This window comes from Ambystoma mexicanum, chromosome 2p, assembly GCF_040938575.1.
Source record: "Ambystoma mexicanum isolate Mex_15411 chromosome 2p, UKY_AmexF1_1, whole genome shotgun sequence".
Taxonomy (NCBI): domain Eukaryota; kingdom Metazoa; phylum Chordata; class Amphibia; order Caudata; family Ambystomatidae; genus Ambystoma; species Ambystoma mexicanum.
Window position 1 is genome coordinate 630,943,158 of NC_090923.1, and position 16,279 is coordinate 630,959,436.

The 16,279-nt window shown below is 45.3% G+C and overlaps 1 protein-coding gene across 2 annotated transcripts in view; it reads right to left on the reverse strand.

Annotated features, from left to right (window-relative positions):
* Nucleotides 1-16,279, reverse strand: part of TRAIP (TRAF interacting protein) — a 535,773-nt gene that overhangs the window by 116,414 nt on the left and 403,080 nt on the right. For both annotated transcript variants that reach the window (XM_069644161.1, XM_069644162.1), the window contains exon 11: nt 14,900-15,052. In XM_069644161.1, coding sequence (XP_069500262.1) covers nt 14,900-15,052 — 153 coding nt within the window. The remainder of the gene's footprint in view (nt 1-14,899; nt 15,053-16,279) is intronic.

Genomic DNA, 16,279 nt, shown 5'->3' on the forward strand with positions numbered 1-16,279 from the left:
TTGCCCAGCTCCCATCATTAAGGACTCTGCACACGATTTGGCCCCATTAATTACGGCCTTCATCAACTCCTCCTTCAAAACAGGTAGTGTCCCGGACAACCGTAAGGACGCTTGGGTGATCCCACTGCTCAAAAAACCATCCCTAGACCCAAGCATACCTACTAACTTCCGACCTATCACCACGGTACCGTTTTTGCTTAAGATTTTAGACCATGCAGCATACCTTCAGATCCAAGATTACTTGGAATCTAACAATCTGCTAGGTCTACGACAATCCGGATTTCGTCCCAGACACGGGATGGAGACTGCTTTAATAGACCTAAAAACCCAAATTGAGGTATTGAAGGATAAGGGTAAACTAGCAATTCTACTACTTCTCGACCTCTCTGCCGCATTTGATTTGGTCAACCACCAGATCCTATGCAGGCACCTCCACTCTGCTGCCAACTTCTCATCCTCTGCGGCGGCCTGGATAAAATCCTTTTTGAACAATAGATCCATGAGGGTCTTTGCCCCTTCCGCAGCCTCGGACCCTTCCCCAATTCACTGCGGCGTTCCTCGGGGATCTTGTGTGTCACCTACACTCTATAACATCTTCACGAAACCACTCTTTGATGTGCTTGACTATTTGGGTGTCTCCTACACTAACTATGCGGATGACGCCCAGATACTCATTCCCATCACAGGTGACTATCTAGCTGACACCAAGGCCCTTAACGATATCTACCTGGACATCCAAGCCTGGATGGCCCAACACCAGTTATGCCTAAATGACGACAAGACAGAGCTCCTGATCCTGGGCACCACACAACGCCTGAGCAAACTAGAGCCGTCCCATCAGTCATTTACCATAGACGGTAATACCATACGAGTCTCAAAAGATACCAAAACGTTAGGTTTTTACCTTGACGCCACCCTATCCTTATCCCGACAAATAAATGCAGTCAGATCTGCTTCTGCATACACATGCAAACTTATTGCAGCTTACAGACCGTTTCTTACCACCCCCAACAGTGTCACACTAGCTAGAACTCTCATTATGGCTAAAATTGATTATTGTAGTGCTCTTTACTTAGGTACCAGCCAAGAGAACCTGAATAAACTCCAAACAACCCAGAACAATGCCATTCGTGCTGCCCTAAACATCCCCCGCAACCACCACATTTCAGAATCTAGAACTAACCTAAAGTGGCTACCAGTCAAGCAGACAATTTCACTTAAAACACTTTCCCTCACGCACAAATGCTTGGCTAACAAGGCCCCTATCTACCTCTGCAGTCGGCTGCCTCGCCACTCGACCTCATGACCTGTAAGAACTGCCCTGACCCACTGTCTATCGATCCCTAGGTTTAAACTTCAAAAAGCGGGGGGGCTCTAGCTTCCCTGTCCTAGCCTCTAAGCTACGGAATTCCCTCCCCGCTACAATCAGAGCTGTAGACTCATTCAACACATTCAAGGCCAAAACCAAATCTTGGCTTATTGACCAGCACTAAAACATGCTCTGCGCCCTTGTCTTACATACTCTGGCCCGCTGACCTCCGTTACTATTTTTTCTGTACACCCTATGGGTATATCCACTGTTAAGCCTTAGCGGCACTGGAACCACTGTAATATATGTAGATAGAAACTCTGTTAATATTTCTGTTAATGTAATGTCTGTATATATGCATTTCTGTAACTTTGTACGAATTGCGCCCTGATGCCTCCGGGCCTGATGGCTTGCGCATTATAAATAAACAAATACAAGAGGCTTGCAATAGCACATGGCTTTGCTTAATGCTAGTAAAAAGGAACACTCTTGCAACAGATGAAGTAAAAACATTAAGAATTTTAAAATCAAATGTTTTAAAACCCTTTCAGCGCTATAAACCTTTTATGAAAAGCATAAAAAAACCAACACACACAGATAAATACATCTAAATGTGTAATTTAAAATCACTAAACGTAACAAATATTACCACTTAACCTGGTGCAATAATTGCAAGAAAATGTTAAGTGTGGTGTGCATTGTTGTTACCAGCCTCTCTAAAAAGGAGAGGCTAATACAAGCGTCTGCCGCAACCCTCAAACTGCCCCAAAAGGAACTCGCAGGACCGCTCTCCTCCTGCCTCAACCTTTTCTCCCAGCAGCCAGGTGTCACACAGAAATATAAGGAAGAAACTAACATAATTGCACTTGCAGCCCTTGGCGAACCAGGTTAAAAGCCCATGAAAACACTATGCCTTTATCGCAATATTGTGCCCTGCTGGCTGCAACTCTGTCAAACCTTACTTTCTTACTAGACCGAATCTTTATTATTTACACAGCCTGTGTTGACCTAACTTCAGGCAGATTACAAAAAGATGTCACTGTTCGAGTGCTGGTTTAGTCAACATCGCCTAAAAGAAAAATCATTGTTCTCACATCACCTATTCCATCAGCTTTCCATCTAGCAAGGCACTGTGTGGAATCTTCACAGTGTGGAATACAAAGAATAAATCATTGCGTAAGTGTTGCAGATTTCCTGGCTGCCTTAAACTGAATTTGCATAGGTCATCCACTTGATACTTTCATCTTCTCAAATTAAAAGTGAATCTGAGTTTATCACTTTTCATCAATGCAAAATGTTGGCTTTATTGTAGAATAGTGGAGGCCATCTGGATTGAATATGTACTGCAATGGGATCTTTGCTATTCAGTCCGGTTCTGATGTTAGATTCACTTCTTCTCTTTTCACTTGCCTCTCAAGAGCTTCACATCATTGTTCTGTGAGTTACCAGCATCTCACCCATCTCCAGACATTTGGAAATGGTCTTGTTCCGAATGCCTCATCTAAGCTTTGTCAATTAAGTTTGCTTTCTCACAGGAAGCTCTTTTCACCACATATCCTCCATTGGGTGTAGGTTAATCTACTTTGTTCTAAAGAGAACCCTAAATGCGCTGCAAGCGCCACACTAGAGGAACCTTTTTAAAAGGGAGAGTAGCATACCTGTTATACGATTATAAAAGCATTTTGGTCTAAGCCATACAGCTGTGAGCTATAAACAATTTAGCTCACAGATTTTACCTGGAATACAGTATCCAGTTGCTGTGAAAAGGTAACACGATTGCAGAATATTTTGGTCTCCGACTTCTTCACTACTGATGTTATATGTGGTATACAACAATGTTGCTGCGATAGTCAAGCCCAGGTAATAGAACAGGAACTCAAGAATTGCTCCAGTGATTCACCTTCCAGAGAAAATGTATGGACACCACCTTTTTGATTCTTGGCAAAGCCCTTATTCTAGATTTGGTTTTCTTAATAGTAGGATTGGTTTTCTTACAATTCTGATCAGCTGCTATAAGTTCTCGCTGCAGAGCATACAGTGTGGGTGTCAGGAGGACCGAATTGCCAGCATACTAAAGTAGTGGTAGATTTTAACTTTATGGAATACCTTTTGCAGCTGCCAACACTGAGCTAGCCATATCATTTGAATACAAACAAAATAAGGTGGACAACAGACATGCTTGTTTGACTTCCATGGTTCTACATTTTAAGGAAAGCTCTCCTGCAGGGCTATAATGAGCAGAAATACTTGCATACAAAGCTCCACTATGGGCCACAAGAACTTCATATCCATAAACAAATTTTAGAGTTTTACCAACAGCTTAGACCTATCCAGTAGTAAAAAGTTTGTGAAAAATCTGGGAAGGCAACGCATAAAAGGAATATTTTTCATGGTGGCAGAACGTTACCAGTGGTGTGAATTAGCCACTACAACACTAATGTCCTTCGGTCTTGGATCAATCTGCTTGATCCTCACGGAAATAGTGGGTAGTTTTGATTTCTCCGTCAGTGAAAAGTTATTTCTTTTGGCTGAACATCATCAAAGAAACCAAATAAAAATACATAGATGCCCAAGCTACTAAATTAATTAAGAACTCTCAATACGTTTTGAGACTCCTACACCTGATGAAGCCTTTCGGATCCCCTGTCAATTTTGGGACACTTATTTGTGCCCTGATCCTGCCAAGGCTGTATTATTATAATGCCTTATTGGGGGGTGCTGGAAAAGGCTGCATTACAGATATTGCAAAATGATGCAGTAAGAATTGTAAAACACATACCTAGGAGAGACCACATTTTAGAACATAGAAGAGAGCTTCATTGGCTCCTGATGGAAGCGAGAACTCAGTTCAAAGTAAATCTCATCACCCACGAACGTCTGTTCGGTCAAGCTCCTTTGTACCTAAAAAAAGCGTTTCAGTTCGACTATCTGTCAGAACCACCCGATCTAGAGACGTGATGCTGTTGGTCTGTCCGAAAATAAAACTTACTAGGGGAAATGGACGCTCTTTCCCTGTTTTAGCAGCGCGTTTTTGGAACATCTCACTCGAATTGCGGGTGGAAAGGAACATACTCTGTTTAGCAGGTTTGGTGCTATTATATTTGTGGTGGTCTTTCCGCGCCCTGATGCCTGTGGGCTTTCAGCGCCTAACCAGTATATACATAACATAAAAACATTGAAATAGTGTTCATAATAGCATTAAAACATTAAAAAAATGCTGGGAATCAACACACAACATTATAGGTTTAAAATGGACCAGAAACAGGTGAACAATGTCGAATTGGGGTGGTGGAGGGTATAGTCCCTGTATGACTCATTCTTTAAGAACATAAGGCTCGAGTTACAAGGCATAACTTTAGTATAGTTGTTGCCTGTGAAAGGAGTGTTGGCATGTTCATATGCCACCTTATCGTCGTAGATCCCTTGTGAGCGTTTCTTTCCCAGGGTTACTCTAAGATCTTAAAGACACCATTGATTCTTGCCGCACTGTCACTGTTGTGTAAGCTAACAGGACCCTCATGTGGTCAAGGTCAATAATGTCTGCCTCCTTAGCCATGCTCTGAACAGATATACAACTACTGCATATACTATAAATGCTTAATCTGTCCTATAACATACCTGAGCCTCAGTAATATTTCTAATTTAATATTTTTGAAATATCGGCTTGGGATACAGTTGCCTTCGTGTCATGAAAGATGGACATAGCAACAGGAAATGCGATTCATTTTCAATTGCATTTATCTGTGAACCTAGAGTTCCTTTGCCTTCTGTGGGCTGTGAGAGGCAGAATACCTATCCTCCATTAATTGTTAAGTGCACGTGCAAATTTGTTTTCAAGACATCAAGGTACCATTCAAAGTCATATGAGTTTCTCCCGTCAATATATATTAAAGCTTTGCAAAGTCCTAAGCCTAGCGCTTCTTGCGACTTCTTCAGTCTGATTGAATGCTCTCAACTATGCCCTTAAAAGGCATTATTCATGGTTTCGGGGTTAAGCCAGAATTCCTCCCTCCCTATTCTAAGAAGTGTTTCCTTTATATGCGGATACCATTTCACATTATACCCTCCCCCCAGGGCTAAGAGATCCTTCAATGTTTCCTTATAGACTGAGGTATGACGAGCTCCAGTCTCAACCAGTAAAGCAGGGCGTTACATTTTGCCACAGACCCTATACCTTGTAGGCATACTTGCATGTGCAGAGGTTCTGTAGACGTGGCTACCGGGAGGTCCAATATTTTTAAGAATCTATTTTCAATTGGCAGCAAAGTCCCACAGTTCGCGATACCCCATAGTTCTGATCCATAAAGGGCAGCCTGCCGTGCTTGTAGAGTATATGCCTCAGTTTAAACGATAACTGCACCCCCTCCATTTTTCCTGGCAACATTTGCAATGGTGCTGCTGTACCTGGATAAAACGACCACTGTTTTTCAGTCATTCTCATTCCCAGATAATCGTAGGATTTTACTTGTTCAATTATCTCGCCGGTCTGATTTCATTTGAACTCCTGCCACTTGTTCCTACTCCCTTTAAATATTTTTTTAGTTTTGCCACCAATTATTGTTAGACCATTTTTACTGCAAAATGAAGTAACAACTGTTCGCTCAGGCTGGTGGGTGTCAGGGAAATAAGTGCTGCATCGTCCGCAAATAAGAGAATTTGGTGTTTTTTACCCCCCGCCCCTTTTGAATCTGGACAGACCTGGAAGCTTCATGATTTGTATTCCATCTTATGGATGCTTGGTTATTAGTGTATAGCACCAAAGTGCTGCTAATTGTTCGGATGGTATTCCAAGCCCTTTAAGGGTGTCCCACAGGATAGCTCGTGGGATGCCATCGAAAGCATCTGCAAGTCTACAAACACGACATACAAGTATATTTTCCCCAGATGCACATATTTGTCCACCAGAAGCTACAGTCAAAAGCATTGTACCACTGTGCTAATTCCAGATTGAAAACCTGCTTGCAAGTGGTTTATTTGCCCTATTTCGCATACACAGTCATCCAGATGGACAAGTATCACTCTTGTGAATTCTTCCCTCCTGCGTCGAGGAGAGATTGGGCAGTAGTTAGAGTGGTCCTTCTCTCCTCCCCTTCTTGTAGATCGGGACCAATTCCGCTTTTGTCCAGGAATCAGATGCTGCATTACTGGCACATTAATTTATTTATTCATTGATAGAGCACACTAAACCCAGAGGCATCAAGGCGCTGTCACAACCAGTTACACATACTTCAGAGGACGGACAAAAATGTCAACAGGGCGCGAACATACAGCATTAAACATCTTAGTTAAATAAGGCACCCAGATGAGAAGTTCTAACTTATATATACTTATATATGTCTATTGGGATTTCTCTTGGAGGGAGAGAGGGATGGCAGACCGTGCCAGTGGTGGACTACAAAGAAGGAAGCCACAATGCTTGAAGTTATATCAGTTTCCACTAGTGAATGGCAAAACGTGCACACAAGACACACATGACTATTCGACCATGGGTGACACGATGAGAGGCAAGCATTAGAAAGTAGTAAAGGAAAGTGGAGGGAAATAAAATCTGCCTGGGGTGTGACACAAATCTAGCAATGTTGGCACTGCTTCCCTGGAGGGAAACTTCCCTCATGTGGCCAGAGAAAGGCAGAAGCTACCCGACTCGACCTTGGGGGTGGCTTGGCCATCTGTGGGAAGACCACATGTGGGGGAAGACAACCCTCTGGGAGGTGGCGTAGACTTGATAGATCAAGGCAGGCATTTCCCTGTTTCTTTAGCCTCTGGTAACACCAACGTGCCTCCCTATTCCTGTATTGCATACTGCAGTGTGAGTGTAGATCCTCCACTCATGACCAATCACCAACTGTATTTACATTCCCCTTTGCTTGATAACACAGACTAGGAAGAGGACTGGAGTAATTAAGATCACCAGAACCGTAAAGCAAACGCAGCGCTCCAGTTGTTGGATAAGATCAACAGGTGCCGGGACATTTAAAAACACCACACCTGGAGAGAAGGGGAGACTCACTATTCCCGACGGGACACCGAAGGAGAACAGGCTGTAGGGTGGAGTGGAAAAACTGCTGGAGGTGCCATCCGAGGAAATCTGAAAGCAGGAGGTTTGCTGCGCTTCAGCCACGGACAGCAGGAGCTGTCAGGTGAAAGAGGGAAAGCCGGAACCAGAGCGCCGACAGAGACCGTGAGCCCAGAGAGCGGGATTGGGACGCCGGGGTGCTTCATGGCAGATGCCACACACCATTGATGAACCTGGTAAGCCAGAACAGGGGAGCTGGGACACCGGGGCGATTGAGCAAAGAGACAGACAAATTAAAAGGGGTTGCAGACCCCAATATATGAAAAGTATAACTAAAGGATCTTGGAACTATATAAAAGGGAAGGTGATTACTGATACGAAGTCTGAGTCCGGGACGCCACATCCAAATACTGAACCAATTAAGAAAGTCCTGGCAGGAGAGTAAACCAGGCATATAGCGAGTCTGAAGCCCGCACACAATCGAGATTGCAGAACTGGGAAAAAGGGGGAAGCAGTTCCTCAAATGTGTGGAATCTAGGGGAAGGGGGTCTCAATCTCCCCTTTCTGTGAAGTCTGTAAACTGTGGAAAAGTCAAGGAAATTTAGGAGAAGCATACCCCTTGAGCCGGTAAATTGTAAAAGTGAAGTCTGTAAACAGTCGGAAAGTCAAGAAGGTTCAGGGGAAGAAGCATAACCCTGTAAACTGAACCGAGGAACTGTGAAATCTGTGAACTGTGGAAAAGATAAGAAAGCGCAGGTGAAGGACTACTCCTTGAGACTGAATTGTGGAACTGTGAAAATCTCAAGTGAAGAGTCATACCCTTTTAGATTGTGGAATGGCATCACCCAAAAGGAGATCAAGAGAGAAATTGGGTATCTTGAGTTGAGGAACTGTGTAAATCGGGGGAAACTCAGGGGAAGAGTTATCCCCCTTGAGATTGTGGAGTATGGTAATCTGATAGTGAAGAACATTGAAAACCGAGAAATTCAGGGGAATGGAAGCAACCCTGTAACTCGCAGAACTTTGTTTTTTTTTTCCCCCACTTTGGAACTTTACGTTGTAACTTTGGAAAGGAGCTGCGGGTGATCCGCTAAAAGACATATTTCCCTTGACATTATGTTGAGTTTAGTGTGAGAGGGTCAGGTTAGGATTTTGGACACAGGACGGAAAACATTTTGTTTTGGATATTCTGACACAGACGCTCCTTAGTTTTGTTGAGGCACCGAAACCCTTCCTACAGTTAGGGTTAGGTAGGATTTCCCCAACCCTCATTTATTTTATCAATAAAAGTCTTTAACAATCATCATAATGCCACTGTGTTTTACTCTTAATCCCTTACAGGTTATAGAGGGGCTTAGAGAGAAGACCATGCATAGAATGGAGAGTTCATAAATATTCAAGGAAATCAGGGTTGCACAACAAATCCTACAGGTTAGGTCCTTTGGTTTTGCTAAGGTTCTACAACTGCCCTCTTGTCTCACCCAATGTTAAACTCAGCTGTCCGTTAATAGTTAGCAGCTTCACTATCTAGAGAACATCTAGTGAGGGGCTGGTGAAAAGCTATTCTACTTTGTGGATATCAAAAGAAAAGCCCTATTGGAGCACCAGGAAGATTAAAATCTCTCCTCTCCTACTTCCGCGTGAAGCACTCAAAGGCAGTGGGCCAGAGCCAATAGTTTATGAAGGGGTTATCACACTATTAAGTTATTTTTTCACCTATTCCTATTTCTGCATTTTGTAATTTCCCAAGGGCCATGTTAGCAGGAGATAAAAGTTACACCAAACAGAATTATCACTACATTACCGTATTCAAAGAATTAAATCATAAAAGAGAAACTCTTTAGAAAACACCATACTTGTTTTTTTATACCAAATTGTATCTTTGCAGCTCGATTTGGAGATGGATGAAGACATGCATTACTTACCGTAATTATCTGCTGAGATTCACATGCTGTGCATATGGTCCGACATCCAGTGGTAACCGCAGAGCATTGCATCTCGTCTTTCGGTGACCGAAAGGGGACGTCGGCATAGGCGTGTCTGTAACACTATCCCTATCGTGACGTGTGTAGTACCCAAAATCCCTCACGCACCGAGGTCCCTCCGATTGTATTTTTTCTGCCATGAGGGAGCCCAAGGCTATAGTGAGTGAGTACATAAAGAGAGAAAGTAGTAAGAAGTCTATGTTCCTTCCACCCCAAGCAGGGCGGTAGGGAGGGAGGGCGCATGTGAATCCAAGCAGATACAATCATCATAAATGCTATTACAGTAAGTAATGCATGTCTTCTGACGCTTGATAATCTGCTTAGAATCACATGCTGTGCATAGACTAGCAAGCATTACCCGGAGTTGAAGGTGGGTTGTGAGAAGGAACAGTAGAGAAAAGATGCTTGTCCCACCTGAGAATCAGACCTAGAATGAGTGTCTAGGCAATAGTGTTTTGTAAAGGTGTGTACAGAACTCCAGGTTGCCGCTTTGCAAATGGACTCAAGAGGAACATTTGCAATGAATGCTATGGATGCCCCAGTGCCTCGAGTAGAATGTGCTCTAGGCTTGAAGGGCAGTTCTCTCTTTGCAAGAGTGTAACAGTGTGATGCATTTGACAATCCACCTTGAGATAGCTGATTTAGAGACAGGATCCCCTTCTCTACCAGCTGCCACTGAAACAAAGAATTGTTTAGTCTCTTAGTGGTTTAGTTTTCTCCAGGTAAAACATGACTGCCCTGCGCACGTCTAGTGTGTGAAGGCTTCTTTCGGCCATGTTAGTAGAGTTCTGGAAGAAAGTGGGTAGTTCGATTGACTGGTTCACATGACTGGTTCACATGGAACTTCGAAATAAATGTAGGCGCAAATCTGGGATGTGTGCGCAGAACTACCTTATCTTTGTGGACTGTGACAAAGGGGTCTAAAACAGAAAGAGCCTGTAGTTCGCTAACCCTTCTGATAGAAGTGATAGCCACTAGGAAGGCTGTCTTATAAGTCGGGTCTTTCAGACTCGCTTTATGCATAGGCTCGAAGGGAGCTCCCATGAGCCTGGTTAAAACCACATTCAGATCCCATCCGGGGGCTGGGTGAGAGATGGGAGGATAAATCCTCTTAACTCCTTCCATAAAGGCTTTAATCACTGGTATCTTCCACCACGATACTTTTTGCTGTGATGTGGTGTAGGCTGACAAAGCAGCCAGATGAAGCTTTAGGGAATTAAAGACTAACCCAGAGTCCAACAAGTGGGTTAGATACAACACAATGTGTGAGGGCGAGCAATCAATAGTTGTACCCGAAAGGCTTTCAATGCTTTGAACACTGCTAATAGCTCCAGTAAGTTTATATGATTGGACGCTACTTGAGGGGACCACACTCCGTGTGCTGTCTGCTGAAGCAGGTGAGCCCCCACCCCGTGAGAGATGAGTCTGTCGTGAGAGTGGCTTCCACTGCAGGGGTGGTGAAGGTTTTCCCCTTCAGGAGGATTTCCCTCCACCACCACTGCAGAGAGAGAACGAGGGCTGGCGAGACAACTACCAGATCTTCCCATTGTCCGCTGGCCTGACACCACTGGCTGTTGAGCCACTCTTGCATGGGACGCATGAGCAGCCGTGCGTGGGGTACCAAGTATATACATGACACCATCAACCCTAGCAACCGCATGGCTTTGCGTACAGTCACCTCTCGACTGGCTACATATTGAGGAATCAGAGAGCATGTTCTGAACCCTCTCGCTGGAGGGGAAGACAAGACCGTCTTCCGTCCGAATTAGTGCCCCCAGAAATTGTTTTACTTGGCTGGGGACTAGGCTGGACTTCTTTTCGTTGATTGAAAAGCCCAGGCTGAAGAGGAGATCTACTGTTTTTTGGGTGTTCGAAAACAAGCGTCGAATGAGTCGCCCGTAATGAGTCAGTCGTCGAGGTATGGGTAAACTGGGACTGATAGTCTGCACAGGTGTGCTGCCGCCACTGCCAGGACTTTGGTAAACACCCTTGGCGCCGAGGTGATGCAGAAGGGGAGTGCTTTGAACTGGTAGCGTTTGTCTTGGATCATGAACCTTGTTGTTTGGTATTTTCTGTGCACTGGCAACATTGAAATATGAAAGTATGCATCTTTCATATCCAATGTTGCCATGAAGTCCCCCCCCGTTTCAGCAATGGGATCACTTCTTGTAGTGTTACCATGCAAAACTACGGGGGTTTTATGAACTTGTTCGCTGGGCGCAGATCTAGAACAGGACGCATGCTGAGATCCTTTTTGGGTACAAGGAAGTACACTGAATAAATACCCTTGTTTACCTGAAGAATAGGGACGTCTTCTATGGCGTCCTTTCCCAGCAGTGCTTCCACCTCTTGAATCAGGATGTTTAGATGGTCCGGTGAAAGGCGCCGTGAGCACAGCGGTCTGAACTGTGGAGGTCGGGAGAATTCCACGCAATAACCGTGGGCGACCGTCTATAAGACCCACTGGTCAGAAGTTATCCCCTCCCATGCCTTGAGGAAAGATGTTAATCGCCCCCCGACCGGGGAGGCATGGGAGGGGACCTGGACTTGGTCATTTCTGACACGAGGACGTGGCTCGTCTGGGATTGGGGCCTCTGCCTCTACCCTTGCCGCGTTTCTGACCCCTTGAGGGATAGTAAGCGGGGCTTCCAGATGTTTGTTTATTGTTGAAGTTGCCCGTGCTGTAGTTTTGACCGGCACAAGCTTGTCCTCGAAAGGACCGCCGAGAGTTATTACCCCTCTGGGAAGAGGGTTTTTGTGTAATTTGTTGCAGAGACTTTAAGGTCTCATGCTGCTTCTTGGCTGTCTCCAACGCTTCATCAACTGTCTTCCCAAAGAGGTTAGACTCTTCGATGGGCATATTAATGAGGGAGGCCTGAGTTTCAGGTCTAAACCCTGATGTACGCAGCCATGCGTGTCTCTTCAGAAGAGTCCCTTGTGCAAGGGATCTGCCAGAGGTTTCTGCAGCATCCAGGATGTTTTTGACCACATTCTGGTTAACCAGTTTTCTTTCCGCAACAATGGCGAGAATTTGGTCCTGGCCGGTTCCAGGACCTCCCCAAGGCCTTCTTGGAGCAGGTTCCATTGGGCATCGGCATAGCTTGCTAATACTGTAGTATTAGCAACCCAAATGGTATATGCCGCTGCTGACGTGACACGTTTGCCTAGACTCCTTGTCCGGAGGTGATTCTCCAGTGGCAAGGGGTACCCCTGTCCTCTTACGAGTAGTGGTCACCACCAGTGAGTCTGGGATGGCATGTCCCTTGATATATAGAGGGTCGGAAGGAGAAGGCCGAAATAATTTTTCGACTCTGGGTTTCACGGCCCTTGTCTGGGCAGGTGTGACTAAAGATTGAGCTATCCGCCTCTTAACAGAGTTAAGGAGGGGAATGGATTGACTTGCGGGAGGATTTTCCTTAATAATGTCATCCACAAAATCCTGCTCAGGCAAAGCCTCTTGAGTGGCAATTTTGAAGAATTCTGCTGCTTTTTTCAACATGGTGTTGAAAGCTACTTGGTCAACCACAGGGGAGGCCTGGCGAGCTGGAGTGGAAGAAGGAGAATCGACGCACAAAATATCAGAGTCCTGATCTTGATGTGACCAAGGATCCTGTCCTTCTTGCTGGGTTTCCTCCCAGTTCTCCGTAGTCTCTTGTTGATCTTCTCCATAATTATCCAGAAAAGAGGATTCCTCTTCTTCAGTATAAATGTCCCTGTATGTGTCCATGTGGGCCACGTCTTCCTGTTGGAAAACCTGAGCCTGTACACATCTTGTATTTGAAGGTTAGGGTCTACCCGAGCCTTTTTCGGCAGAGGCTGGTCAGAAGAACTGATAATCTGCTCCAGCCGATCCATGCATCCCTCAAACTTTTCGGTAGTCCATTTCAAGGACATAAAAGGGCCTAGGTGGGGAGAAAACGTTCTCCGCCCTTTGGCGTCAAGAGGAACTTCTCAGGGTGTCTGAGAGAGGCTCTTGACTATCCACATAAGAGTCATGGGAATCGCGGCCCAAGTCCGATGAAAATCTTTCCGCGGCCTGGCCCATAACTTTCTGCCGGACCAGGGTAAGGCCCACCGCTGCTGCGATCCTACCGATGATCTTCCTGATAGTAACCGAATCGTCGTGGGACAAAGCCACCGACGATGTAGCTGTAGCCGAAACGCCGTCCGCGGCACCAGAATGCCCAGTGGTCGGAGTGCCGAGTAGAGGCCTACTCATAACTTTCTGGCCTATAGAGGCCTTGTAAATCGTTGAAGTTTCGGACTCCAAAACTTCGGCGCGTGTAGATTGGGGAGTAGCGCCCTTATTAATTTTCGTTTGCCCAGTCGCCATGCGCTGTTGCAGATGCGGGGATGGCTTTGGATCTACACGATCCGAGGGAACCGTCGAAATTTTCGACGGACCCGTTGGTGCCTTCACCTTTTTCGACAAAGGCATCGAAGATAGCGTAGGGGTTGTGTGTTTAGTGCAATGTTTATGTACGCCCTTGTCGCCGGGTGTAGTCCCTGTAGCAAGACCAGAGTCGAGCCTGCAAGAGTCGGGGAAGGGTGTGGCGGACCTAGAAGTGTCCACCTCAAGGTCTATAACATCCACATTGGATGTTTGGTCATCCGAAGTACCCCTGTCACTTTCGGCTGGTGTTGCGGTAGGGGAGGGAGGCTCCACGCTTGACATGCCGTACACTTCCCACCGCTTTACACCGCAATCCTTAAGTGTTTTAGGCTTAAGGATCTTGCACGCCGAACACCGCTTTTCATCGTGCTCTAGGGGGAGACAGGCGTTACACGTCCTGTGCTCGTCCTTCCAAGGATATCTGACCCTACACTTAGGGCAGAATCTAAAAGGAGTCCTTTCCATAGCCAAAGGGAAGGATGACCAGACCAAAAGGGAAAGAAGTGGAAAGGAGGAAAGACATAACAATATGGCCACCCCAAACCCACTCTCCCTACTGTATAGGTCGGCCAGACGGCCCGACCACGTCGAAATCCGGCCGCTGGATCTTAGGGGCCGAGACCACAGCCGTAGACGATTCCTCCGTAGTCTTCGTCGAAGATGTTCTTATTAGGCGAAGTGACTTAACGGGGCATATATTGAAAATTCGGTAAAGATCAACAATGTCTCTAGTAAGAGCTCCTCTGTAGGGCGACCAGTTATCTGGGTGGAAAAAACAATCTCAGGGACCTCGGCGCGTGAGGGATTTTGGGTACTACACACATCACGATAGGGATAGTGTTTCAGACACGCCTATACCGACGTCCCATTTCGGTCCACGAAAGATAAGATGCAATACTCTGCGGTTACCACTGAATGTCGGACCATATGCACAGCATGTGATTCTAAGCAGATTAACAAGCATCAGAACAGAAGTTATCATGTTGTCACAGAAGAAGCATGTTGCATGGTACAATGGAAAATGCCATTTCAATCCTCTCTCTGCCTCAGGCGACCCGCAATACATTACACCACTTTTAGAAGTTCTTGTTTCTCCAGAGGAGGAACAATCTAAAAGTGCGTAACTCAAATCGTTACAAAGGACAGGTTGAGGAAAGTTCCCACCCACCCTGATAAGTCATGAGGGAAAAACATACCCTACTGGGTCCAGCTTGATTTTCTTTGCAGGAGCAGTGATGGATTTTGGAGGCAAATGTTCCGGAGTATCTATATCAAAGTTGATATCGAGGTCAATCTCATCATCAGCTGGGCGGTGTAGACGGGGCCGCTGCAGTTCCAGTGGGGCAGGGCTGCAAGGTAAATTACAAACTGAGTCATGCAGGTTTATGAGAAACCAACCAACATGTGCCAAATTGTTCAAGAAACCATGAAGTTATGTAAGGCAGCAATGTGTGTTCTTTCGCACCGGAATAATGAAATGCACATCGACTCCAAATGTTAGCATGTGTAACTGAGCAGTGTTGAAATGGAGAAAAAGAAATGGGCTACTTTTAGGATGGTTTCATTCTTCTGTGTGTTCAGGAGATGTGAGGAACTCACCCACAGTAGCAAACTGATTCAAAGATGCTGCACCTAGCTCCCCTTGTGGTGACAATGATTGAGGCATCAATAGCAATTCTTAGCAGGGGGGTTTGAGATGGATTACCATCAGAGCAGATATGTGAGTCAATCAGCTTGCTCAAAACATGGATGGAAACTACTAATTTCAGCCATCATTTCAAACTAACTGAGCTCCTCTACCACACTGATGTTCCACCAACTGCCGCCACTCTCTCGCTCACTTGCCCACACTTACCTGTTCATGTCCGGGACCGTTTCTCTTCCTTGCAGCACTGTTCCTGCGCGCTGCAGTCCACCATTTAAATGAAAGAGGCCTCAACTTCTATTTCTCTGGCACCAATCTTCATATCAAACCACAACCAAGTTTTTATGTTTTTGACTTTTACACACTATTAGCACCTTCGTGGTAAACCCTGGGGTGTCAACAGCAAAATGCCACTATTCAGTGGTCTTTACCAACTAGTAACGTGCCAGGGACAGTGTTAACAGGTCCAAGAGCACTGAATATGTTATTATTGCGCAAGTACAACACATTTAATCATGTTTTAATATCTTCTGAGTAGATAAGTAAAAATGTTATGCAGTTAAGTACAATGTGACCCCCACAAGATAGGCTCACCAAAAACATTCAATGCAATGCAGATAATCTAGCTGAAGGGATACAGATCCCGTGATGCAGTACCCCCAAGATGTGCAGCATAGGCCAAATGTTGAATAGGGCTCAATCTGTGGGTAACTGTGGCAGTCCCGGTCTCCGGGCCAGTAACAACGAGGTTCTTTCGGAATGCTGTGTTCGCAATATTTTTCTTGGGCCTTATTTCGGTCATTGACATCAGTGAATTGAGTGAACATTCTATGGCCCTGCAAGACCACTTACTGTATTTGTATCCAGTTATTTGACTGTGTACTTCCCTGTATAGTTTGCAGTCAACTCCTATGAAAAACCTTATCATAAA